Source organism: Phascolarctos cinereus, unplaced genomic scaffold, assembly GCF_003287225.1.
Source record: "Phascolarctos cinereus isolate Bilbo 61053 unplaced genomic scaffold, phaCin_HiC Scaffold_5;HRSCAF=322, whole genome shotgun sequence".
In the NCBI taxonomy this organism is placed as follows: domain Eukaryota; kingdom Metazoa; phylum Chordata; class Mammalia; order Diprotodontia; family Phascolarctidae; genus Phascolarctos; species Phascolarctos cinereus.
Window position 1 is genome coordinate 13,486,341 of NW_027555958.1, and position 21,601 is coordinate 13,507,941.

General features: G+C 57.7%; 2 protein-coding genes across 3 annotated transcripts; both read left to right on the forward strand.

Annotated features, from left to right (window-relative positions):
• The first annotated feature begins 2,256 nt into the window (after window positions 1-2,256).
• Window positions 2,257-12,053, forward strand: AP2M1 (adaptor related protein complex 2 subunit mu 1). The gene is made up of 12 exons (XM_021005596.2): window positions 2,257-2,371; window positions 5,825-5,941; window positions 7,377-7,642; window positions 7,840-7,922; window positions 8,354-8,359; window positions 8,504-8,639; window positions 8,720-8,861; window positions 9,206-9,325; window positions 9,464-9,599; window positions 9,687-9,784; window positions 10,183-10,294; window positions 11,409-12,053. The coding sequence occupies exons 2-12, from the start codon at window positions 5,868-5,870 to the stop codon at window positions 11,541-11,543; spliced, it is 1,308 nt and encodes a 435-aa protein (XP_020861255.1). The 5' UTR covers window positions 2,257-2,371; window positions 5,825-5,867; the 3' UTR covers window positions 11,544-12,053.
• Window positions 12,054-13,377: 1,324 nt separating this feature from the next.
• Window positions 13,378-20,820, forward strand: ABCF3 (ATP binding cassette subfamily F member 3). Of its 2 annotated transcripts, XM_021005594.2 has the most exons (21): window positions 13,378-13,545; window positions 13,631-13,778; window positions 16,186-16,265; window positions 16,609-16,655; window positions 16,867-16,964; window positions 17,047-17,169; window positions 17,291-17,557; window positions 17,727-17,807; window positions 17,902-17,961; window positions 18,071-18,127; window positions 18,215-18,237; window positions 18,371-18,426; window positions 18,537-18,737; window positions 18,818-18,894; window positions 19,025-19,069; window positions 19,157-19,289; window positions 19,492-19,580; window positions 19,664-19,755; window positions 19,862-19,994; window positions 20,158-20,245; window positions 20,345-20,820. In XM_021005594.2, the coding sequence occupies exons 1-21, from the start codon at window positions 13,473-13,475 to the stop codon at window positions 20,501-20,503; spliced, it is 2,130 nt and encodes a 709-aa protein (XP_020861253.1). In that variant the 5' UTR covers window positions 13,378-13,472; the 3' UTR covers window positions 20,504-20,820. The 2 variants fall into 2 exon arrangements, with proteins under 2 accessions (XP_020861253.1, XP_020861254.1); XM_021005595.2 differs by lacking the exons at window positions 13,378-13,545; window positions 13,631-13,778 and adding an exon at window positions 14,531-14,635.
• Window positions 20,821-21,601: the final 781 nt, after the last annotated feature.

Genomic DNA, 21,601 nt, shown 5'->3' on the forward strand with positions numbered 1-21,601 from the left:
GCCTGGCTAGGAAGTGTCTGAGTTCAAATGGCAGATTTGAACTCGGGTCATCCGGCCTTCAGCCTCACTGTTGCCACCAACCAGCTACCTGAGTTGTCCTATCCCTCCGTGAGGGCAGGGGCTGAGGTTTATTCAACCTTGACGTATCCCCACAATGCCTAGCACGGTGCTCTGCATTAAGTGCTTAATAAATAAATGTTGAACTGTACGGAGGGAGGTGAGCTTTCAAAGGCAGATTTGGGGTCCTGTGGTGGAAGGCTAAGGAGAAATGAATGCTCTCAGCCTTTGCTGGGGGTGGGGGTGGGGGGGGCTGGGACTGAAGCCTGGGCCTCCTCTCTCTGCATCTGCCCGGGACTGGAATGGTCCCTCTGGCTGCATGCTGGTTCTAATAGCCCGCTTCTGCCCATGCCCGCCCTCCCATCCCCACCTCCCTCCCTGGGTAGCAGACGCCTTTTCTTGGGGGTCCTAGGGGGCAGTCTCAGTCTAAGGGATGTGGCTTCCCCAGGCCCAGGAGAAGCCCGAGAGAACAGACTTATAGTTCTGAGTGCAAGCCACGGGACTTCGGTGTTGGAGAATGGCTGTCCTGCGTCTTTGAAGGAAAGAATCCTGCATTAGAGCTCCTGGCTCCAAAACAATAGGGTTGAGATTTCAGGCCTCCAGGAAGTCCTGCTGGGGTCAAAAAAGATCAGTCAGGCGTACAAACAAACACGTCTTCAGTACTTCTTATGTGCCAGGTGCTGGGGAGTAAAAACAATGTAACAGTCCCTGCCTTCAAAAAGCTTTCATTCTATCAGGGGAGACAGTGTGTGTGGTGGCACTTGGGCACCCTCCCTCTCTAGGCCTCAGTTTCCCTAGCTGAAAAGTGATGGTCCTTAATTAGGGTCCCTGCCAACCCTATGTGTCTAGTGGGCTTTTGCTGGCGTCTTAACCCAGAACTAGAATTTCTAGGGGTTTGGAGGCCCCTGGTGGCCAGTCAGCCAGTCATTCAACGAGCATTAACCAAGCATTGTTCAGGCCCTCCAGGGAGACAAAGACAAAACCCCCAGAATGGTCCTTGACCTCAAGGAGGGCCCTGTGGCAAAGCAGTAGGCAAGCAGAAAAATGGATACAAAATTATACACACAAAGCAAATGCAAAGTCATTAGGGATGCCCAGGAAAGCGGAGTCTGGAAGGGAGGAGCTAGGGATGCCAGGGAGAAGAGGGGAGGAAGAAGTGCATTTCAGGGAAGGGGCACAGCCCGTGCAAAGGCTCGGAGGTGGGAAGTGGAATGTCATGGTGGAGGCAGTTTTGGCCAGACGACAAGCGCATAAAGGGGAATACTGTATATGACGTGGAGAAGGGCTCTACGAGCCAGCCAGAGTTCACTGTGTTGTCCTACGGACAAGAGGGAGCCCCAGCAGCTCAGTGAGCAGGGGAGGGCTAACCTCCACTCTAGGAATTTGGGGTCTAGGAAGTGTATCCTCTTTGTCTGTGCCGGGGTCGTGTCTGGAGGAACGCCTGCTGGCCTGAGGGGTGCATCCCTGGACAGAGGGAGCCAGGGGACCTTCGGGTTCCTTCCCCGGGGCTGCGTCCCTCTCTCAGACGAGACCGTGGGGCTTGGATAGCCTCGAACTTTCCTCCCAGCTCCTAACCCGTGAGCTTTCTTTTCTTTTCTTTTCTTTTTTTGATCTTCGAGAAGGGGATTTGAAGTAAATGGACTTGGGTTCGAATTCTGCCTTGGATGTTCCCTGCGTGACCTTGGGCAATCAATCAACAAGCATTTTATTAAGCATCCACTAGGTGCCAGGTTCTTCATCTTTCCGGGCCTCAGTTTCCTCATCTGTGAAGCGACAGGGCAGGACTCGTGCGGCCTCAAAAGTCCCTTCCAGCCCTAAGCCCTGGATCCCATGACCTCTAAAGCTCCTTCCGGCTCCGAACCCAGGCTCCTAGCGGAGCTGGATAGGAAGGGACATAGGAAGACTACATTTCCCAGCAAGCTCCGTGAGAAAATGGAGCGAAGCATGCTGGGAGACCCTTTTCCCAAAGGAGGTGAGGTTGAAGAGGGAAGGGCCCCCGGAGCCTTCTGGGAGCTGTAGTGCGGCGCCGCCTGCGCATGCCCGGCGCCGGCGCCGAGAGGCCCGCTGGGAGTCGTAGTCCGGGGGGAGCTGACGCGCGCGCGCATTGGGCCTAGCCGGGCGGGGCAGGCAGGCCGGGGCGGAGCCGGCACTGCGGTGAAAGCTGAGGCCGCGGGCGGGGGGCGGGCGGACATCTTGGGAGCGGCGGCGTCGCGGCGGCGGCGGCGGCGGCGGCGGCGGCGGCGGAGCCGGACCCTCGCACGGATCGACTGACCAAGCGACCGGTCGACGGACGGACGGGCCGCGGCGGCGCCTGGTGAGAAGGGGCGCGGGGGGCCCGGGCCCGAGCGCGACGGGGATCAATGGATGCCTCGGGGCGCGGCTGGGGAGGGGGTGGGGAGGCAGGCCTGTACCCCCTCAGACCCGATCCGGACACCCCGCCCCCGCCAGGACGCCCCTCACGGACGCCCCCGGGACACCCACACCCCCCCGAACAGGGATCCCAGACCTCTCTCCTCCGAAGACCCCCCCCTCCCCCGAGGGTCCTCGGGACCCCTCCCCGGACCTGGACTGACCAGTCTGGGCCGAGGACACCGAGGCCCCCCCCAGATGAGGGCGCCCTTGTCCCCGAGCTGCGCTGGTCCCCCGACTCCTCTATTCCGGACTGTGAGCGCTTGGACGACCCCGCCCTCCCCCCAGGGACCAGACAGAACCCTTCGCGAGAGGGTCGGGGCAATACTCGGAAGGCCCGCCCCCCATTGACTAGGGCTGCCCCCTGCCCTGCTGCACACATACCCCGCATGGTTGGGAGCCCGATACTCTCTCCTCCGCCGGCAGACCCTTCCGCTTCTCCCCATAAGCAGCTGCGCTTCTCCGAGGACAGACCCCTTTCCCTGCTGTACCCCAGGGGCAACATGAGATAGCACTGGATTTGGAGGTCCCGGGTGTGAATGCTGCCTCTGCTGCTTAGTAGCTTTGTGAGTTAGATAGGGCAAGGCACTTTCCCTCTGTGGGATTAAGGTTCCCTCTTAGTTAAGAGAAGGAAATAACCTTCAGGGTCCTTTCCAGCTCCCAACCTAGAACCTTGTGTTCCCTGCCATTGCAGAAGAGCCCCCCAAGGGCCGCGCTCCACAGTCCCTTACCCTGGGGCAGACCCTTTGGAGAAAGTGCTCCCGTTACTCAGATTCACTGGCTGTGTGTGGAAGGACCCTGCCCTCCCATCCCCCCTTCTTTCAGGAGGGAGCCATTGTCTCCCATTTCCTGGCCCACACCAGGCGTCGCCTCCCCCATGGGAATTCACCCCTCTAGCTCTGGAGTGCAGGGCCCCTTCCTGTCCCCGAAGGGTCAGGCCCTTTGCCTGTCCCTTCACAAGAAGGGGCTCGCCTCTGCCCCAACCCCACAGCTATGGGGCTGATGCTTTTTCCAAGGGAGATGCCACCTAGCCATGGTCTTTCCTGATCTGCCCTCTTTCCAAAGACACTCCCAACCCCATCCCTACCAGGAAAGACTCCTTTGTTGTGCCCTGATCTCTGCATCCCTCTCCCCAACACCGGGATTGGCCCAGCATCTCCCCTTCCTGCCATGCAAGAACCCCAGAGTGGGCCTCTTCTCTTCATTCCCAGGACCCTTCCTTCTACCTGCTTCATTCACCACCCCCCAGCCCACCTGGCTGCTACGACTGCCCCTCTCTCCAGGACAGACTCGCCCCAATTCAACATTACGGGTCTCTCACTGACCTTTGCAGGATCACAGGCCTACCCCACCCCAGTCCTTAGGAGAAGGTTCTGATAAGCCTGGACCCTATCCTTGCAAAACATCCCTGCTCCCTCCTCTCCTGCCTCCCCCCCTTTTCCATCTAGAAGGGAGCCAGGCCCCTCTTCGCTCCAGCTGCTCAGGGGACATGCCCACTTACTGCACCCCTCCCCTTCACTCCCCACCCTTGCGTTCCAGGGCAGTGCTCCACTCCCCTCTTTTCTACCTGGCTCGTCTACCCCTCTCCCTTCTCCTTCTGCCCTCTTCACCTCTTCTGCCTGTGTCCCTTTCCTTGATCATCTCCTCTTTATCAGATCCAGGGCCCTCTTCTGTCTCTCCCTCACTCCAGGGACTGACCCCACCCATCCTCTAGATCTGGACTCTTCTTTAGCTAGAGACAGAGGCTCACCCTGGGGTGTCCTTTCCTTGGCAGACAAGGGCTGTGTCCTCCCCCACCCCACTGAGTTTGGCTCTCTTCAGAAGGATGCACGTGCACGCGCGCACACACACACGCACACGCACACACACACACGCGCGCACACACACACATACACATTCCCATTCTTCTGGATTTCCCAGGAAGAATCCTCTGCCCATTGCTGCCTTGGCCTTTTTTGAGAAGGGAACTTCCTCCAGTCTCTTTCCCCCCTTCCCCCCTCCCTCATTCTGCTCAAAATCTGCCCGTGTCATGCCTTTCAGAGTCAGTTGTGGGTTCTTGGGTTGAAGCAGAAATCTATCAGCTTTACTCGCTTGGGGTCCCCTCTTCTCTTCCCCCCAGGTGCTGGGCACAAAGCTGCCCCTCGATCCTGGCCTGCTGGGGCCTCACCTCCCTTTGCCATCTTCCTCTGGCTCTTTTGTCCCCCCATTATTGGCCTGAACGCCTTTGTTTCCGCAGTGTCCCACAGACCATGTAGAAGGCATCTGAGAAGTCAGTTTGGGTGGGTGGGGGGGAAGTAACCAATGCCAGGCTTAATCCCAGAAAAGAGGAATAAAGTTGGTCCTTCCTGAAATAGGCAGGGTTGCAGGCATTTCCATGTAAGGCCCTTTGTGTAAGCAGCCAGGACCCAGACACCATCGGAGAAATCATAGGCTTACAGGTTGAGCCCAATTCAGCCCTCCCATTTTACAGGTTAAGAAACTGAGGCCCAAAGAGGTAACTAGCCTAAGGTCACCCAGCTCCAGCAACGGTCGGCTGGTAGTAAGTGTGACTTGTCAGGCACGAGCATTCTGGTTTCCTGGCATCTTCCCAGGGTCCCAGCTGCCTCCTTAGCTCTGTCTGAGCTACAGGAATTGAGTCTAGGCTTTGTGCCCTAGAGTGGGAGTTATTCCCTTCCCACCCTCTCAGCCCCTAGACCCTAGGGAGCTGCTTGGTCAGCTGTTAGCTCTGCTAAGCTGCTTAAGCTGCCGCTGCGTTTGGGGCGTCACCCCGAGGCCACAGCCCCTCTGCCTGGTGGAGCCTCTCTAATCTGCCCTGCCCACTCCTATCAGACACTCCTGACCCTGGCTGGGCCTGGGACAGGGGCGAGGCACTTTCATGGCAGCTGAGACTTGGGCAAAGGAGATTCCTCCACTTGAGAAAGCCTTGGGCAAAGCAGGGCTCAGAGGGCTGGTGCTGGGTTGGGGTCACTGGGGCCTGTTCAGTAACTCGGGGCTGCAGGTGCCCCAAGAGGGACCTGGGTGGGGAGATAGGAAGTAACTGTCCATCCTGTGGGCCTGGAACTATCTCAAAGGCAATCCACACCAGCCTTTTGTGTTAAAGATGAGGACACTGAGGCTGGGGGGAGGGTCACACTGGTAGCAAGTGTCGGGCAGGATTGGCATCCAGAGTTGTACCACTGTCTCCAGGGGGCAGCGGGGTTCCTGGCTGTGGGCCTGCCCTCGGTCTCTGCCCTCCACACCTCTCTTAACTCTTTGGGTGAGGCAGATGAGCTTCCTTCGACCCACTGCCTGGAGCCCTGAGTGGAGCCCCAGGGGGCTCTGGGCCTGGGCCTCACCTTCTCCCCATCTCCTTCCCTAGGTCTGTTCTCAGAGCCATGGGCAGAGGAGACTGAGTCGCCACCATGATTGGAGGGCTTTTCATCTACAACCACAAGGGAGAGGTGCTCATCTCCCGGGTCTACCGAGATGACATTGGGTGAGTGTCCCTGGTGGTTTGTGCATGCAGGCTCGGCCCCCGCCCACAGAACGTGTCGCGATGCCAGCATGCCTGCCAGCGGGGAGAGCCAGGCAGGAAAGTTGTACAGCATGGAGCCTGTCTGTAGTCCTGCTTCTCTGGCCAGCTTGGGGCTGCCAGGACACCCACTGTGCACTTCCATTGTTTTGCAAGAGCTTGGCCAAAGCACTCCGGCCTGCTTGGCAAGGCCTTAGCAGGGCCTGACTGGCCTGCTGGGGGCTGGGAGAGCCCTCAGGCCTTCTAGTCCTGCCTAGAGAGGGGAGGTCACTTGCCTGAGGTCACTCAGCTAACAAGCATAGAGGAACAAGCCCTGAACTTGGAGTCTTGGGACTAGGGTTCCACGCCTGGCTGTGTGACCTTGGGCAAGTCACCTGCTGTCTCGGTTTCTGTTTCTCCATCTGTAAGAATGAGGGAGGTAGCTGGAGCAGATGACCCCAAGGGCCCTTCCAGTCGCTGCTTCTTGTCCCTTCCTCCCCCACTCCTGGCCCCTCTGCTCTGAGCTGGCCCTTTCTCCTCGTCCCAGCCCAGGCCTAGGCTCCCTGGCTCCTCGGAGATGTGGCAGAGTCAGTGCACCCGAGGGGGCTAGGGGGCCAGAGCCGCTGGGCAGGACTGGAAGGGTAGCTGCTTCCTCGAGGAGAATGACATCTGCGATGCCTCCCGATGGATTTGCCGCCCACTGCACACTGGGGTGGGCTTTGCTGGCCTCCAGAGCCTGAGCCTGAGTCGTAGGCCTCCTCTGTCTGTGTGTCCGTGTGTCCGTGTGTCTGTCTAACCCTTTCTCTCGTTGCTGTCACTGTTCTTCTCGTTGGCATCATTTTTCTCATCCCATCTCATTGGCTGCCATAGCAATAGGTAAGCGGCCTGCCAGCTGCAGCCTTTGGCATAGGTGGGCATCGGGCATATTGCCCGCAACCCTGATTTTTTACCTCCCTCTTCCCCCCTTTCCCTCCACTTGCCCAGGAATCTAGTCCTGATCCAGGTTGGGCAGTTCCAGTCCCTGTTGAACAGCTCTGGGTTCCCTCCCCTCCCCCCCGAGAACGGGCTGCCTCCTTGGCCCTCTGGGGGCTGGCTAGCAGGGTGGCCTCTGGAGGCCACAGCCATTCAGAATGTTCGTCTGGCTCCTCACATTCAGTGTCTGGGGCAGCTGAAGGCCCATCTCACTGGGGAGATGCAGCCAGCGTGTAGAAGAGGGCTGAGGCCCAGGCCTGACGGTCAGCCGCGTGCTCTTGTAGGCCTGCCCGGAGGGTGGTCTCTCTTTCCTAGTCCCTGGCAGCCGGGCATCCCATACGGAGCAGCCATAGAGAGGCCGCTCCTCTCCCGCGAGGGATGGCTGGGGGCGTCCCCCTCGCGGGGCCGCTCTGCTAGCCCCTGAGCGGCCCTCGTGTTCCCTCTCCAGGCGGAACGCCGTGGACGCCTTCCGCGTCAACGTGATCCACGCCCGGCAGCAGGTGCGCTCCCCCGTCACCAACATTGCCCGCACTAGCTTCTTCCATGTCAAGCGCTCCAACATCTGGCTGGCAGCTGTCACCAAGCAAAATGTCAATGCTGCCATGGTCTTCGAGTTCCTCTACAAGATGTGTGACGTCATGGCTGCCTACTTCGGCAAGATCAGCGAGGAGAACATCAAGAACAACTTTGTGCTCATCTACGAGCTGCTGGACGGTGAGGGGAGGGTGGGGAGGATGGGGGGGCCTTACCCAGGTGGGAGCTTGGGCAGCCTTGGGGGCGTGGCCTGGGGTACCCTGCGGGCCCCCCCCCCCGGCTCCTTCCTGGCACCTGCCCACCCCCTGCCAGCTGGAGGCCAGGCTCCTCCCAGCCCCGCCCCACAGAGGCTAGCTGACGGCCCTCTTCCCCCACAGAGATCCTGGACTTCGGCTACCCACAGAACTCGGAGACGGGAGCTCTGAAAACGTTCATCACTCAACAGGGCATTAAGAGCCAGGTACCAGAACCTTGGCACGGCTCAGTCACGTGCCCGATGGGAGGGGCAGGGCTGGCCCTGTTGCCATGGTTACTGATTCTTTGAGAGGCTGCTTGGCCTTCTTCCGGCTGGAGATCAGCCGAGTCTGCATCCCTTTTTCAAGGAACTTAGCTCTAGCTCTTTTCTTCTTCGTAGGGAGAAGGGAAGAGGAAGTGAAGCCCTTTGGGGGGGATGGGGGAGGGGAAGGGTGGGGTCCTGTAGGCCACCAAGAGTCTCTTTGCCTGGGGTGACTGATTCTTTTCTGTGACTTGGTCTGGGGGCCCCAGGGTTGGTGAACGGATGGGTGTTCCTCTGGGCTGGCCCTGACCTGCTGCTCCTTCCTCTTCTCTTTCCTCTGCTCCGATGCTGACCCTCTTCTGGCTCCCTTCCTCTTCCCTATGGCATGTCTTCAGCATCAGGTAGGCTGGTGCCTCAGTGTCCTTCCCTCAGGCTCCTCCCTGGATTTGGGAGGCTGGGTGGTCAGGATTTAAGGGGAACTCAGAAGCTGGGGAGTGGGAGCTGTTGGTGAGTTTCCTGTGACCCTCCCAACCCCCTCCATCTAGACAAAGGAAGAACAGTCTCAGATCACCAGCCAGGTGACAGGGCAGATCGGTTGGCGGCGTGAGGGCATCAAATATCGTCGGAACGAGCTCTTCCTGGATGTGCTCGAGAGCGTCAACCTGCTCATGTCTCCTCAGGGTAAGCGGGTGGGCTTCACGTGGGCGTCCTGGGCTGGGCCCCTTGCTCGGAGGCCTGACTCTCCTGTCCTCCTCCTCCAGGGCAGGTACTCAGCGCTCACGTGTCTGGCCGGGTTGTGATGAAGAGCTATCTTAGCGGCATGCCGGAGTGCAAGTTTGGGATGAATGACAAGATTGTCATCGAGAAGCAGGGCAAGGGCACGGCTGATGAGACTGGCAAGAGGTGGGCAGAGACCCTCGAGGTGTGAGGAAGGCGCTTTGTGCAGAGCAGAGGCCTTTGAGGAGGGGAGGCTTGGGCCGGGTGTCCCTCCCTGTCCTATGTGGGCCCCAGAGGAAGGATGGTAACTGCCAGGCAGCCGTGGCCCAGGGAGCTAGGCTCTTGGTTGGGTTTCCCCCCAGCAGAAGAGGGCTGAGCTTTTCCAGACTCGGCTCCCAGAGCTTTGGCCCAGCTTCCCAGAAGGCTCATCTCTCTCCCTGCAAAGATCTGATTAGGCCAGAAGAGCTTGGGCCCTGTCTTCCCCTTCTCCCCTCTCTATTCCCCGTTCAAGCCTTTGCTTCTGCCCACAGTGGGAAGCAGTCCATCGCCATAGATGACTGCACCTTCCACCAGTGCGTGAGGCTCAGCAAGTTTGACTCTGAACGAAGCATCAGTTTCATCCCCCCTGATGGAGAGTTTGAGCTTATGAGGCAAGTAGGGCAGAGTGGGGTGGGGACCCCTCCAAACCTCTCAGTGTGGGGTGAGGACCCCCTGGGCCTCAGAGTGTGGGGTGGGGATTCCCCCAGGCCACTGTCGCTCCCTGACCGTCCTGCCCTTTCTCTCCACAGGTACCGAACCACCAAGGACATCATCCTTCCCTTCCGGGTGATCCCCCTGGTGCGGGAGGTGGGACGGACCAAACTGGAGGTCAAAGTTGTCATCAAGTCCAACTTTAAACCTTCCTTGCTGGCCCAGAAAATTGAGGTGCGGGAAGGGGGCTGGCAAGGAGTTGGGGAGGGGGGAGCACTTGTGCCAACTTGGGACTGTCAGTGATGGGCTCATGAATTTTAGGTCCGGATCCCAACACCGCTGAACACAAGTGGGGTTCAGGTGATCTGCATGAAGGGAAAAGCCAAGTACAAGGCCAGTGAAAACGCCATTGTGTGGAAGTGAGTGGGGTGGGGGAGACCTGGGGGCTGATACACATAGGCCCCTTCGCACTCCCCTTGGACCCAGCATGAGAGGCCTCCCCCTGTTCCCCTCGTCTTGTCTCATCCCAGCGGTGCCTTAAAGTTCTAGCTTGTATAATTACCAAGCATTTGGGCATTCAGCTGTAGATGTCTCTGTAAGGTAAACAGAGCAGGTGACACTATGCCTCTTTGACAGATAAGGCAGTTGGGGCCCCAAGAGATCAGTGTGGAAATCCCCAAAAGCTCGGCCCCCAGTCTGGAGCATCCTTCCAGCCCTCCTCGTCTCCCTTGCTGCCTAGTTCACTTCACCTCCGGCCCCCTGAAGGCCTTTCCAGTGTGTAGGGTCAAAGCAGCCGCCCTTGCCTCTGTGCCCTTAGGATCAAGCGCATGGCAGGAATGAAGGAATCACAGATCAGTGCGGAGATTGAGCTGCTTCCAACCAATGACAAGAAGAAGTGGGCCCGGCCTCCCATCTCCATGAACTTTGAGGTGAGATCCTTAGGAAGCTGCTGGCTCTGGCGCAGAGGTGAGGAGCCCGTGGCCGCTAGGTCCTCAAGTACAGCTGGTAAACTGAAACCCCCTTCATAAAAGGATTGGTTCTATAAAACTTGGACTCAGTCAAAAGGCCGCGCCCAGGACCTAGAAGGCTGCAGAAGCCTAGAAGGATCACAGGTGGCGGATCTCAAGAGGCCTCCTTATCCAGCCCAGCTTGGAGAGGGGAGGAAATGGAGGCCCAAGCTAAAGCCAGTTTTAGTAGAACCAGGACAGGACAGGGACAAGACAGCCCCCAGAAGGCCACATTCTTTAATGCTAGTGTTTCACAAAGTAATACATTGATAGAGCCCACATGTGGTGGTCTGGGCAGGGATTAGAATACTGCAAGAATATGCAGAGGGTAGGAGAAATTGGGGAGCAAAACAAAAATTTAAGTCTAATTTTCATACTGAAAAAATCATCCCACACAATGAAGATTTTTGTTACATCACTTCGTTTTAATATTCTTGGAAAGAAATGTGCTCCCCCCACCGGGGTTGTGTGCACAGGCAGCCCTGAGCTGCCACTCCTCTGGCTGGCCATTTCAGACTCCCATTGCCAGTTGCCACTCAGGTTGGGATTTTCCTGACTTCTGTCTGCTCGTGAACTTTGGAAAAGTATAATTTAGGTCATCCTTGAACCTCGCAGCTAGGCTCTGTGGAAAAAAAGCAGTGGGTGATAATACTTTCTGTCTTGGTGCCTGAAATCTTTGCTAAGCCCACCCTGCACTTCTCCACAAACATTTACCCACTCTGCTCCAAATCTGTGTCCGTCTTCTCACTGCTTGCACACAGATAGACCCCTAGTCCATGCTCTCAAAGAATCTACATTCTGCTGGAGTAGTAGAGGAGCACGGTTTGGTAGAATCAGAAGGTGGGAGGTCTTTAACAAATGGAAACATCAAGAAAGGCCTCCTGGAGGAGGTGGCCCTGGGGCTGAGCCTTGAAGGCAGAGCAATGCAGGCCTCAGGCAGTGGGGCTGCCTGTGCAGGGAGGAAGGGCTGCCTGTCTTTCTCTGGGGAGTGCTGGGCTGGCGAGGGAGGTACCCTGACCTTGTCCTTGCTCTCCAGGTACCATTTGCACCCTCTGGCCTGAAGGTGCGATACCTAAAGGTGTTTGAACCCAAGCTGAACTACAGCGACCATGACGTCATCAAATGGGTGCGCTACATTGGCCGCAGTGGCATCTACGAAACCCGCTGCTAGCTGCCCAGCCATGGTCTCACAAAATCTCCACCAACCTGGGTGCCCCCTGGGGAGGAGCCAGGCTGGGCTGCCTGGCCCAACTCTTCCCTGTTGGTGTCTCCTCCTTCCTGCATCGCTGCACACCCCCTGCACAAGCCCCTAGACTAGGTCTGGACCGACCCCACTATGAAGGGGATGAACGGAGTGACGCGCCCCCCCCCCCCGGGGCCCCTGAAGTCCCCCAACCCTTCTTTTGTCCGTCCCAGCCCAGCTCTGGGCTCTGTTTGAGTTTTGTGACCAAAGCCAGGCCAGGGTCTCTTGGGTGGCCACGTCTCTGACCCTCTCCCAGGGGTGGGGGGGTGGGGCCCGGGCTGCCAGAGCCCCCCAGCCTCTGCACCTCCCTGAAAGGCCAGTAACTGCCTCCCGCCCCCTCCTTCCCCCCTCAGCCTCCTGCTTCTGGATAGTGTGAGCTCCATTTTGTACACGTGTGACTTTGTCCAGTTATCAACCCAATAAATTCTGTAGAGCGGAGACTCTGAGCCCATTGTATGGGAACTGGGGAGAAAGTTGGGTCAGGCTTCTTGGGGAGGTTCACAGAGTAGCCTTCTCCTATAAACAGTGGTAGGAACCTTCTCTGTGACCTAGACATGAAGATGCCCTGACTTAGCCCCATCTGTCTCATGTGACAGCTTCCTGGCCCTGGGCCCAGAGGGCAAAGGCCAGAACTGTGTCTAACGAGACTGGCCTCTTGCCTCGTGTATGGGGCGCAGAAGACGAGAGGGGCCCCCTTCCGGAGAGCCCGCGGGTGCGGAGTAGCGCTGGCCTCGCCTGCCCCTGGAGGAGGGTTCCCGGCTAGGGAGGCCATTGGCTACAGAGGGGAGCTTCTGGAGGACGTGGGACCGTCACAAATCTGGGGGGTGAGATAGGACCCGGAGGGGTGTCCAATTTCTGCCCCTCCCTGGGGCAGCCGGTGTAGCCCTCCCTGCGGGGCCGGGGGCGGGGGCAAGGAGGAAGTGGCGCCGTGGCCTGGAGAAGAGTGAGAGGGCAGCCCCGGGGGCTTTATATTTTTAGCTCCAGCTTGAACTCCACGTCCCAGCATCCCTCCAGGCCCCGCTCTCCTCGGCGCGTCCGGTTCTAGTGCCGACCCAGGTGTTCCCCCTTGCTTTGTTCTTAGCCAGTACTGTGCATCTCTCCCTCTTGGCTCCTCCGTGAGAGGGGCCGGCCTGGAGTACCCCCTGCCCCTTTAAGGAGCCCCTGACGTTCGGCCACCTGCCGGGTCAGTCCCTCCCCTCCAGAACTACAAATCCCAAGAGGCATCTGCGTGGTTCACGTGGTTCATCTGCCGGGCTAAGGGAGACATGGCTGCGCGGAGGATACTGGGACGGGAGGAAGGGTTCCCTCAGCTGACTTCATCCCGCCCCTTAACCCCAGCGGGGCCTTACGCCGCTGCTGGCGCCTGCGCGCTAGGACTCGGAGAGAGCGAAGGTGGAGGGGTTTGTGGCCAAGAGCACACCAGGGCTGGAGGTGTAGATCAGCTGAGCTCAGTAAAGCGAGGGCGGGGCCGTGGCCTGCTCGCGCTGATCTTGCCTTGGCGCCTGCGAGTGACGTTCGGGGAGGGACGTCGAAGAGCCGGAAGGGGCGTGGCATAGTGAGGCGTCGTGTCAGCGACCGTACGGCGCCTGCGCGCGTGTTCTGCGCTCTGCGAGTGGCGTTGAAAAATCGGAAGAGGTGGGACGGAAACTACATGTTGGCGGCCGCACGGCGCCTGCGCATAAGGATACCCGCTAGGCTGGGAAGAGTCGACGGGCGCGTCCTGTGGGTCGGCGTCCATTCTGGACCTTCACGGCGCCTGCGCGGAAGCGGCGCTGAAGTGGGGGCGGGGCGGGGTGTGTCAGTGGCTGCGCGTCGGCGTCCTCAGAGCGCCTGCGCAGAGCCGGGCCCGGCTGGAATATGGCGACGTGCGCCGACATCCTGAGGAGTGAGTTCCCCGAAATCGATGGACAGGTGTTTGACTACGTGACAGGTGAGCGGGGTCCGGGCGGGGGGGTGGAGGTGGGGGGGGGCGCCCGCCCGGCCGCCCGCCTGACCCCGGGCCCCTCCGTTCGCAGGCGTCCTACACAGCGGCAGGGCCGACTTCGAGTCCGTGGACGACCTGGTGGAGGCCGTGGGGGAGCTGCTGCAGGAGGTGTCCGGGGACAGCAAGGATGGCGCGGGCATCCGGGCCGTGTGCCAGCGCATGTTCAACACGCTGCGCCTGTGCGTACCGGGAGCGGGGAGCGGGGAGGGAGACTGAGGCACGGAGGGAGGGGGGAGGGGCACCGGGGAGGGGAGAGACTGAGGCACGGGGGGGGTGGGGGCCGGGGCTCCCCCCACACCTTGTAGGGGAGGAAGGGGAAGAGCTGGTTAGGGACACCCACCCTTCCTGTTACAGAGCAGGAGGAGGAGGCTGGAGACTTCTTCCCCTTCTCATGCAGGGAGACATCCCCATTCTGTTACACGGGGAAACCAGAGATATACCCCCCCTTCCCCTTATACAGAGGTGAGGGAGACAGTCCTGAGGGAACGGGGCCTGGAGATCCCCTCCCTTCCCCGTTCTGATCCAGGACGCAGATAACCTTTGGTGGGGGGACCAGAGACTCCCCTCTCTATACAGTAGGGGAGACTGAACCTCCAGGAGGGGGAGAGGTGCTGGACGCTAGGGTCCGCTCCTCCTCTGCAGGGTGGGCCCCTGGGAGGGGAGATTGATGTGCCCAAGATCAGAGACTTAGGACAGGGAGGTCATTTGGTTCATCTTTACAGATGAGGCAACTGAATTCCAAGGAGGGAGCCGTAGCTTAGAAATCCTTTAGTCTTCGATCACTCCCACCCCCTATTCTGCAGCTCAGGAAATGGAGCTGGAGGAAAGGTAGCAACTGAGGTCTGAAGATTTAGACGGAGGGAAGGAGCTTGACAAGCTGGTCTGTTGATAACTTCACTCTCCATTTGACTGAACCCCAGGGAGGAGAAAAAGACATGGAAAGTCAGAGGCAGGGAGCTTAGAGAACATTTGGTCCATGTGCACTCCAACCACCCCGTTATATGGCTAGAGACGTTGAAGTCCGGAGAGTGGGGAGGTAACATATCTTTTTCCTATTTATATTCTCAGCTATGTGCCTGGCACATAGGAGCTTAATAAATGTTTATTGGATTTAAGCCTGGAAGGGAGCTAGGACAGTCTGCTCTTAGAGAAATTCAGACCCAGAGATCATCTAGTTTTCATTCCCCCTCCTCCCCTTTCACAGGCCCAGAGAGGAGAAGTAACATTTAGACCGTAGGGTTTTTAGCACTAGAAAGGAGCTGGTCAGCCAGTCTAGTCAAATTCCCTCATTTCAAACATGGGTAAATCGAGGCTCAGAAGTCCAGGAGACTAGCTCATGGCCACACAGGTAGTAAATGGCAAAAGTGGGATGTGGGCCTGGGTTCTTTGCCTCCAAATCTGTGGCTTTGTCACTTGAAGTGACCCTTTTTCCTTCAAGTACCTCCTGTAGGAATACACCCCCCCCCACGAAAGAGCACTTGAAATCTTGCCTTTGCCCAGATAGAACCTTCCCCTATATCCTTTTTCTTTTTTTTTAAATTAGTTTAGTTTGATTTAATATATTTTCACATTAGTGATTTTGTAAGTAAGAATTAGAACCAATAGCAGGAGCCACCAGAAAGAGGAAACAAAATACAACAGAAGAAAAAGAAAATAGCAGATAGTGTGCTTCAATCTGCTTCAAACTCCATAGTTCTTTCTTTGGATATGGATAGCATTTTCCATCATGAGGCCTTTGGAGATGTCTTAGGTCCTTGTATTGCTGAGAAGGGTTAAGTCTATCAATATTAGTACCTAACTGATTATGTTATTTCCTTCTTGAGCCAGATCTGATGAGAGTAAGGTTCAAACTGTGTTCATCTCCCTCGTCTTTCCCTCTTCTGTAATAGGTTTTTGTGCCTTTTTCCATGATGTAATTTACCCTTGTCTGCCTCCTTTCTTTTTCTCTCAGTACATTTTCTTAGATCAGATTAATCCACTTATTTGGGTCTATTTAATCCACTTGATTAGACTTTTTTTTTATCATTACATCAAAGTCAACTCATTCCCGCTTCCTTTATGTATACCCCTTTAACGTTGTATAATAGTGATGCAGTTCATAAGGGTTACAAGTGTCCTCTTCCCTTGTAGGGACGTAAAGAGTTTGCCCTTATTAATAACATGTTGTTTCTTTCTGTCCCGTTTACCTTTTTATGTCTCTCTTGAGTCTTATATTTGAAGATCAGATTTTCTGTTGAGCTCTGGTCTTTTTATCAGGAAAGTTTAGAAATCCCCTATTTTGTTGAATATCCATCTCCTTCCCTGAAAGATCATGCTCATTTTCGCTGGGTATACGCCCCTTTTCTATTACAGCCTAAGTTACTTGTAGGTAATTTCTTGTTTCTTCATTTTTGCAATCCTAGTGCCTCGTGCCTGACAGCTTCTTAATAAATCTTAGTAGCTGTTCATAGGCCAGTAAGGCCTTAGAAAGCATGCTCCTTCATCAGAGCCAATCAAACAACCGTGCCATGGCTGCTGGGTATGAGGGCAAGATCCAGCAGCATTGGCCATCTGGTGCCAATTACACATCTCTTTCCTTCTCCACAGGGCAGAACCACAGAGCCAAGGACATAGCCAGGTGTTACTGGATGCCCCCATCCAGTTGTCTAAGATGACCGAAAGTTATGGTGAGTGCAGGGAGTGTCTTGAACCCAGCTCTTTCCTTCCTCAGAGCCTTAGTCAATCCTGTGCATTGTTCATATTCTTTGCCAATCTAAAAACCTTACCTGTGTTTGGGGAGCCAGCTCTCTGCCTGCACCCAGTCTGTTCTGTGGGGCGTGATCGTTTCTGCTGTCCTCAGTGCTCTTTTCTGTCTAGTTCTGCTCCCTCCAATATAACCTTTCTGTCTCCCTTGAAGGTAATTGATGTCTCCCTGGGGGCTGGAGGGGGTCAGGATAGGTTAGGGTCAGCAACGTGGTAGTTAGACACTTTTAAGTGTGAGACCTTATTTCTTTTCTGCCTCATTTCTAGGTTATGGCGATAAGGTTCCAGGACTGATAAAGAGGGACCAGTCTTCGGTGAGGAGGGCAGAAAGTGGCGGAGGATGGTTTTTGTCTCTTCAGGGGTGTGAGGACGACCTCTGTCCCCCAGAGAAGCACTAGGGAACCTCTCTGGGCCCCACTGTGTGTTGCTCATACTGGTGTGAAGCTTCATCTGAGGGGTGCCCCGGGTTCCCTTGCTCCAGTGGGCACCTGGAGGCGTGACCAAGTTTGTGTCTCTCGGCCACAGACGGTGAACGCTAAGAAGCTGGAGAAGGCAGAAGCTCGGCTCAAGGCCAAGCAGGAGAAGCGCACCGAGAAGGACACGCTCAGGACAGCTGGTCCTCCGTAAGCTCGGAGATGGCAGTGGGCTGGCCGATGGGGCGAAGCAGTCGGGGGACTGTGAGTGACTTCTGTTCCACCCTTGCAGAGTTTTGGAGGAGGCTTCGGCCAGCCAGGCAGGGAGCAAGAAGGAGAGCCGGCTGGCGTCGTCGGGCAAGAACAAGTCCTATGACGTGCGGATCGAGAACTTTGATGTCTCTTTTGGCGAGCGGTGAGGGGCTCGTGTTGGACGGCTGGGACCGGGGGGCAAATGCAGGGCCCTCTCTTCAGGCTCGGCCCATTTCCCCCTTCCTCCTGGTCTTTGAGGGTCCTCGTCTCCACTCCTCCGCCAGGGTTCTGTTGACGGGCGCAGATGTGAACCTAGCATGGGGCCGTCGCTATGGACTAGTTGGACGGAACGGGCTGGGCAAGACGACGTTGCTGAAGATGCTGGCGACGCGGAGTCTTCGGATCCCGGCTCACATCTCCCTCCTACACGTGGAGCAGGAGGTGGCGGGGGACGACACCGTGGCCCTGCAGAGCGTGCTGGAGAGTGACGCCTTCCGAGAAGGGCTGCTGCAGCAAGAGCGCAAGCTCAGCGCCCAGATCGCGGCAGGCCGGTGAGCATCTGCGGCACCCCCCGGCGGAGGCAGAGTCTCCCCAGAGTCTCGACCCCACCCCCACCCCCACCCCTGGAGGCAGCAAGCTGCCCAGCAAACAGCCCCATGGCATGTGGAGGAGGGGCCCATGGGTTCCATCTACTCCCGACTAATTGCCTCTTCCCCCCAGAGCGGAGGGCCCAGAGGCTGCACAGCTTGCTGAGATCTATGCCAAGCTCGAAGAGATCGAGGCCGACAAAGCCCCTGCCAGGTACTCTGCCCCCCCTTGCTGTGTGTTTTCTCCTCCTATTTCCCTATCCCCCTATGTCTCCTCTTTCAGGTGCCTTCTTTCTCCCTCTGTCCAGGGCATCCGTTATCCTCGCCGGACTTGGTTTCAATGTAAAGATGCAACAGCAGCCCACGAGGTGAGTGTCCCCCACCCTGCCAGCCCTTGGGGCCCCTCTTCCCGCTGGCTCTGCCTGTTGAGCATGGCCCACACCATCCTTGAGTCTGGGTGTCTCTCTTTCTCTGCAGGGAGTTCTCTGGTGGCTGGAGGATGCGGCTGGCCCTTGCTAGGGCCCTCTTTGCCCGGTGAGTCCACATTGCCTGGGAGGAGGGGGCGTGGGAAGGAAACAGGGCAGCTGAGGAGACTGTCATGATGTCCCTTCTCTTCTTTAGACCAGATCTGCTGCTGTTGGATGGTGAGTCCTTGGGAAGCCTTGGCATGAGAGGGGCAGGAGTGGCCCTGAGATTCCGACGGTTCAGACAGTGGGGGGCAGCCACGTGCCATGGGCTCTGCCTTCAACCACGTGGCTTCTTTCTTGTTCCTCTCAGAGCCTACCAACATGCTGGACGTACGGGCTATCTTGTGGCTGGAGAATTACCTGCAGGTGGGTGGGGCTGGGATGCAGATGGGTGTGGGGGGGTAAGGTTTCTGGTCTCATGCTTCTGGGGACACCCCTCCCCCCAACTCGTGCCCGCCTTCCACGTGACCCCTCAGACTTGGCCCTCAACGATCTTGGTTGTTTCCCACGACCGAAACTTCTTGAACGCGGTGGCCACAGATATCATCCACCTGCATAGCCAGCGGCTGGACAGCTACCGTGGGGACTTTGAGACCTTCGTCAAGAGCAAGCAGGAGCGGCTGAAGAGCCAACAGCGCGAATACGAAGCCCAGCAGCAGTACCGCCAGCACATCCAGGTGCGGGTGCGCGCTCGGTGGCATCCGGGACCCAGGGGGCCGTGGTGGCCGGAGCCTCACCCCTCTTGTTCTCCCCCCAGGTGTTTATTGACCGCTTTCGCTATAATGCCAACAGAGCGTCCCAGGTGCAGAGTAAACTCAAATTGCTAGAGAAACTGTGAGTAGTCTGGATTCCCCATTGAGCCCCGGGCCCATGCCTTATGACCTCTTCCACAGAGCCCCGCTCTTCCTCCCTCCACTGTGTCCCAAAGTCCCCCACTGAGCTGCCCCCTCTCTCTCTCCCTCAGGCCAGAACTGAAGCCTGTGGACAAGGAGGTAGAGGTGGTGATAAAGTAAGTGCCTCGTTCATGGTGTCTGGATCTGGAGGAGAGGCCAGCGGGGGCCTCATCACCTCACCTCACCTCATCTCACTCTAACAGGTTTCCTGATGGGTTTGAAAAGTTCTCACCCCCGGTTCTGCAGCTTGATGAAGTGGACTTCCACTACGACGCTCAGCACCCTATTTTCAGTCGTCTTTCTGTCTCAGCAGACCTCGAGTCTCGGATCTGTGTGGTATGAGTGCTGCTGCCCCCATTTCTGGCCTGGGCCCTCCCATCATTCTCCTCTCCTCCTCCACCCTCCAGCCACAGGCCCTCAGCCCCTTCCGACCCAGGAAGCCAAAGCTGCCTCATGGGCGTCAGCTCCATCATGAGAATCATGAAGGAAGGTGCTAGGTCTCGGGGCCCCATCCCCTACTGAGGGTTCTGTCTTGTAGGTGGGGGAGAATGGAGCAGGGAAGTCGACCATGCTGAAGCTGTTGATGGGAGACCTGGCACCCGTGCAGGGGATCAGACATGCCCACAGGTACCTAGACCTCCTCTGTGCCCACCGCAGGGGAAGGGCAGCATGCCTAGTATCCTCACTCCCCCCTTGCTGCTTCCCTGCAGAAACCTGAAGATCGGTTACTTCAGCCAGCACCACGTGGAGCAGCTTGACCTGAATGTCAGCGCTGTGGAGCTACTGGCTCGAAAGTTCCCTGGTGTGTGGGGGGGTTGGGGGTGGAGGATGAGGAGGAGGAAGGGTGGGTGCCTGAGAGGGGTCGAGCCAGGCCAGGGACCCGCATGACAGGCAGGGACGTGTTCTAGGGCGGCCCGAGGAGGAGTATCGCCACCAGTTGGGACGCTATGGCATCTCTGGGGAGCTGGCTGTCCGCCCTGTTGCTAGCCTGTCTGGAGGGCAGAAAAGCCGAGTGGCCTTTGCCCAGATGACCATGCCCTGGTGAGATAGCATTGCTGCAGACTCCTTTCTTTGCTTCCCCCTGTCTGTCCCCCGGCCTTCCGTTCCTGAGGCTGTTCACCTGTCCCCTCCTTTATACTTCCCCTGCCTGGAATGAAGGTGTCCTCACGGGGTGGGAGGAACCTCTTGGGGTTCTCTCTTGCAGCCCTAACTTCTACATCCTGGATGAACCAACCAACCATCTGGACATGGAAACGATCGAAGCCTTAGGCCGGGCCCTCAACAGTTTCAGGGTGAGGCCCAGTACCCCGCCCACCAGTGGACACCTTTGAATGCCTTTCCCATCTCCAGAGCTGCCACTGACCCTGCCACCGTCTTCTCATTCTCTGCAGGGGGGGGTGATCCTTGTATCCCACAATGAGCGCTTCATCCGCCTGGTCTGCCGGGAGCTGTGGGTGTGTGAAGGCGGTGGTGTCACCCGGATCGAAGGGGGCTTTGACCAGTATCGGGACCTTCTCCAGGAGCAGTTCCGGCGGGAGGGTTTCCTCTAGGACCTTCTGCTGGAAGGCCTGATCTGGGGCACAGACTGGCACCTGCAGGCTCCCCCAGCAGCAGACTTGCTTCTTAGGCCTGGGCCATGGACTTCCCTCAAACATGGGGACAGCCTTATTCCAACTTCTCTTCTCTACCCCTTGCCCTAGCCAAAGCTCCCTTCTCCATCCTAGGGGGCTCTGTGGAAGGGGCTCTGAGGATTGTTCTCCATGGGGTGGAGAAGACTCCTGGGGCTACAGCCCCCTCCCCTTTTCTCTGCCTAGGTCCAGTGTGGCCGACATGTAAATTAAACCTGCCCCCCGTCTGTCCCCCCAGACTTGTGTCTGCCCCCTAAGGTGGACTCCTATGTTTCTTGCCTTGAAAGGGAGCTGGGGCCCTGTGTAATGTCTGCTCTTAGGCTCTGGATTTTCCCAATGCCTTTGGCACAGATTAAGGCAACAGCAGTTGATGGATCCCAGCCCGTGCAGAGATTTCTGGAAGCAGAGTCACCGTAGGAGACTGTGGCCTCAGTGAACCCGGGCCTGGCAGCCACCTGGGCCTTGGCTGAGCTAGGAGGCATGGGCGAGTCCTCCCATTTTGGCCAGGACCTTCAGCTAGTGCTCTCCACTTACCCCTCTAGGTTCGCTGTCCATCCATTCACCCGCTCCCATTCCACCTGCATACTTTGAAGACCAGGGCCTCAGTTGCGGCCTCCCTGCGCTCTCATTGGATGGCCGGTTCTACCTCTACACCTGCCTTCGCCTAAGGGGAGGTGGACTGCTTGGGCCACCTTCAGCTTGAGTTGACAATCAGCCCTGGTCCTGTGGAGGCTTAGAAAGCAGAGGAGGCACCTTGGGAACGCCCTGAGCTGCAGCTGGGAGAGGGAGGGAAGGGAAGGGAGTGGTGGCTTTAGGAAGCTCAGAGTCGATGGAGGCGTCTGACCCAGTGTTTCTGCAGCCTGGGAGCTCTGGCCTATGCAGCCCGTGTCCAGGCGGGAGCCAGAGCCAAGCCAGACCTCCTTTTGGCCCTGTCTCCCTCGAGAGGAAGTGGAATCCTTTGTAGAATTTGGCTTCCATGAGCCCCTTGTTGCCCCTTTACCTGCTCCCCAAGCCCTTCCT

Coding starts and splice junctions, on each gene's coding strand:
- AP2M1 (XM_021005596.2), top strand. CDS start 5,868: ATGATTGGAGGGCTTTTCATCTACAACCACAAGGGAGAGGTGCTCATC. Junction 7,643..7,839: donor CATCTACGAGCTGCTGGACG/GTGAGGGGAGGG, acceptor CTTCCCCCACAG/AGATCCTGGACTTCGGCTAC. Junction 9,326..9,463: donor GGAGAGTTTGAGCTTATGAG/GCAAGTAGGGCA, acceptor TTCTCTCCACAG/GTACCGAACCACCAAGGACA.
- ABCF3 (XM_021005594.2), top strand. CDS start 13,473: ATGGCGACGTGCGCCGACATCCTGAGGAGTGAGTTCCCCGAAATCGAT. Junction 16,965..17,046: donor CTCAGGACAGCTGGTCCTCC/GTAAGCTCGGAG, acceptor CCACCCTTGCAG/AGTTTTGGAGGAGGCTTCGG. Junction 19,070..19,156: donor GAGGTAGAGGTGGTGATAAA/GTAAGTGCCTCG, acceptor TCACTCTAACAG/GTTTCCTGATGGGTTTGAAA.